The sequence below is a fragment of the Primulina eburnea genome, chromosome 1, assembly GCF_022965805.1.
Source record: "Primulina eburnea isolate SZY01 chromosome 1, ASM2296580v1, whole genome shotgun sequence".
Lineage (NCBI taxonomy): Eukaryota > Viridiplantae > Streptophyta > Magnoliopsida > Lamiales > Gesneriaceae > Primulina > Primulina eburnea.
In genome coordinates, this window is record NC_133101.1 from 17234687 (window position 1) to 17238225 (window position 3539).

Here is a 3539-nt window from a genome sequence, read left to right on the forward strand (position 1 = left end):
ATCGCATTTAAATGCAATTAATCTTGTGAGTTGTGTTGTTTAGCTTTTTTAAAATCCTCGTAATTTTTTAAAACTCATCTTCTTTTCAATTTTTATCAGTCTGTTGATTAATATATCACTGTTTTAGATTAAAAATAATACTAATATTATCTTTTAATTTATTATCAGTACCCTTTGACATACTAAAAATCCGTTAAAATGTTATATTAAGACCAAACTTTGACTATTTACCAGTAGAAGTCAAAACAAACTAATTTTTAGTGTAACTTGATAAAATATGCTGTCACGTGATGTGATTTTAGCGTGAAGGATTAGGTCTGTTTAATTTATTTTATTGACCAAAATACCCCTCTATTATATGCTTAAAATCCAACTACCATGAATGGGGGCAGACAACATGAACCAGTGAAATATCCTTACCAAAATCAAATCTCTCCGGCTTGAATCGCAACAAGGCTTAGCATCAAAAGAGAAATGTGAGAATCAACCACCAACAAAACCAGAAGAGAAACAGATCCCACCATTCTAAAGGTCCCAAATCCATTTACATTGCCTTAATTTCTAAAGGTTTAGCATATGCATGCATGATGCAGATACAACTTTCATACGAGGTGAATATATTATAGCCACACAAGTATCAGAAAAATAAAATTATGATTATGCATATAAAATGGGTTTTAATATATATATATATATATATACATATATATATATATACACATATATTATTGCTTCCAAAGAAAAAAAGAAAGAAGAAAGAATATGGGCGGGAAAGTAACTTTACACTTGCTCATCCTAAAAAAAATTACCTCCTCCACAAATATTCACAGTGTAAATGGACTTAGAGGCTGGTAAACTATGGGAATGCTTGACATTGAGATGTTTCCCATGAGCACATATGGTGTCACAGAATCCTCTTCCATCACAGGATCAACCTGCAGCACCTTCTCCGGCACGATTTTGTTCCTGTCAACCTTGGCCAACACCTCGAAATGCATAGTTACAGTCTCAGGCTTTGTTCTCCACTCTGGGTAACCCTCGAGGAAAAATTCTTCACCTTCTCTGATCTTCTTCTCGACCTTGAAACCTATCTTTATGAAAGTCTGAGCTGACACATCTGCCTTCAAAAGCTTAAAAGAACCCTCCTTATTCGCACTAGGACCGAGCAAAGAGGAAAGCAGTGTCTCAATGCCGACTAACTTGGAATTCGAGCCATTGATAGATGTGATGGGCCAAAATTTACTTGAAAAGTCAGTTGCAAGAAGAGCCTTTGGTTCTCCTGGTAGATCAATGGCTGGTGGGGCATTGGCGTCCATGGATTTTCTTTTTGCTGCAGAGGATAGCTCGACTAGATCAGGTGCAAGACGCTTGAGTTTAAGCTTTGAAGAAGATGATGATGATGCAGGTGATGTAAGTGATGTGGGGCCAACAATTCTAAGGGAAACAAGAGGACCATTGTGGGAACGTGCCCCATGTAGTAGATTTTCCGCCATACTTAAAAGACCAGAAGCAAAACCATTATCAGTTCTATTTAAGGGCAGTGGAAGCTCCACTGCATGATGCAAGCTAACAGATCTGGCACCCTTGATGATGACCACAGCACCATCTGCTAAGATCACTTTCTTCAACACACCAGCATCCACATCATGCTGCATGATGTTTTATACAAAAAGATCAATCAATACAGAAGTATCAAGAGAAAACAAGCATCAAATTGCTAGTTCCATTTGCACATATACATGTGATAACACTCATTTCCACCTTAATATCCATGTTTGAATTGTTACAAAGATCATTCACTATTTCATGCTAAAACAAATTAACTTTCAACAACCGTCAAACAAATTTTATTCCTCATCCAAAAGATTTGGTTGTACTGTTGACTCGGTTACCATCCTCTGTCCTTTTCCAGAATACAAACCAAGCCTTAGACTTAACCTAGTTGAGGCGGCTAACACATGTTCAAGAATCAACAGCATACAATAGACATCCAATAGGTTTTTTTATGGACGAACAATCAAATTCAAAGAAGCATGCAACACAATAACGAACAAAGTTATTCATATCAATCACAGATGAAAAACACGAACTTACAGGCAAAGAAATCCTCATGTCGTTTGCATCCTGAATCCACAGCTCCATTGGACCGGCCAGCTGAAAGGGGGAAAGTACAGGCATCTGATCATCTAATTGCCTCCTGTCTACCAACCCGCTTTCATCACCCGGCATACTAGGATGTTCCGATCTGAAAATTGGCAAATCGGCGTATTCCCAACTATTCACGTCCTCCACAAGCTTAAAGGGCATGACTTTATGACCAATCCGAACAATGAAGTCGTACACTACAGACTTCCCCACCTGAGCGTCACTCGAATCGAAACCAGAAATCTTGAAATCATCAGATTGAAACCCTAATCCCTTCACAGTTGCATCCTTCAAATCCTATGTCAACGAAGAAAACATAACATTAAAAAAATCAAGATCAACAAGAAAACTAATTTTAATCAACATTACTCTAACAGTAAAAAGACGAAAGCTTTGCTCCAAAATACGTAAAAAAAAAAAAAAAAAATCTCTTCTCCCAATCCAATTCCCAACTCCGAACCTAAATTATATGCACAACCCTTGATAATTCAGAACTCAAAATCTTTGGAAGATCACATCGAATAAAGCCAAAAGACCGGGTTGAACAAGAATTTAATTTAAAAAATACCTTAATGGCTGCAGGCAACGAAGGCTCGAAACCTTGTGCGGCAACCGAAGCGGTTGATGGCGAGACTTTAGATGAGATCAAAACCAAACAAAACACCGCAGAAAAATACGGCGATCGGAACCACAGATCCATTGAAGTTAACAGAATAAACAGAAATATAGAATCGAATCAAACAATAGGTAATTGTAATTTGTATGAACCCTGCAGAAAATTTGATTTTAAAATAATAAAGCAGATAAAGGATACTTCTAGAACAATGAGGTGATTACGTGGACGAGATGGACCAATAGGAATTGAGTGAATGATGCGACAGTTAGATTTGATGGGAGAGAAGTAATTATGACCGTAACTTCGGGGTCCGACGGGGTTTCAAGCAGGCCATTCGGGTTTGGATATTGGATATTAAAACGGGTCAGTTATTTTTAAAAAAAATATCCAGTTCGAGTTTATATTTGAACTAGAATTTTCTTTTTCGGATGGATACGTATACCCCACTTATAATTTTTTTTTTATGTTTCAGATTTTATGTAATTAATAATTAAATATATATATAAGAAAATATAAAACAAACATAAAAATATTATCCGAATATATATATATATATATATATATATATATATATATATATATATATATATATATATAAAACAAATTTTGCATTGAAAAAGGATATTTTGGTTTTTAGCTAAAAAAACCTAATAAGCAAATTTTGGATACCCGACATTTTCGGGTCGAGTTCGGATAGTTGAAAAGACTAAATCAGACGCCAACCCTAGGTTTGAAGAATACAAAGATTTTTATCATCAATGTCTAGGTTTTTTTTTTT

General features: G+C 35.7%; 1 protein-coding gene across 1 annotated transcript; it reads right to left on the reverse strand.

The window, feature by feature from the left end:
- Window positions 1-699: 699 nt before the first annotated feature.
- Window positions 700-2921, reverse strand: LOC140828747 (protein TUNICAMYCIN INDUCED 1-like). Its single transcript, XM_073191634.1, has 3 exons — window positions 2714-2921; window positions 2095-2442; window positions 700-1649 (listed from the first exon to the last, which is right to left on the reverse strand). Exons 1-3 carry the CDS (start codon window positions 2843-2845, stop codon window positions 825-827), a joined length of 1305 nt encoding a protein of 434 aa, XP_073047735.1. The 5' UTR covers window positions 2846-2921; the 3' UTR covers window positions 700-824.
- Between the last annotated feature and the right edge of the window lie 618 nt (window positions 2922-3539).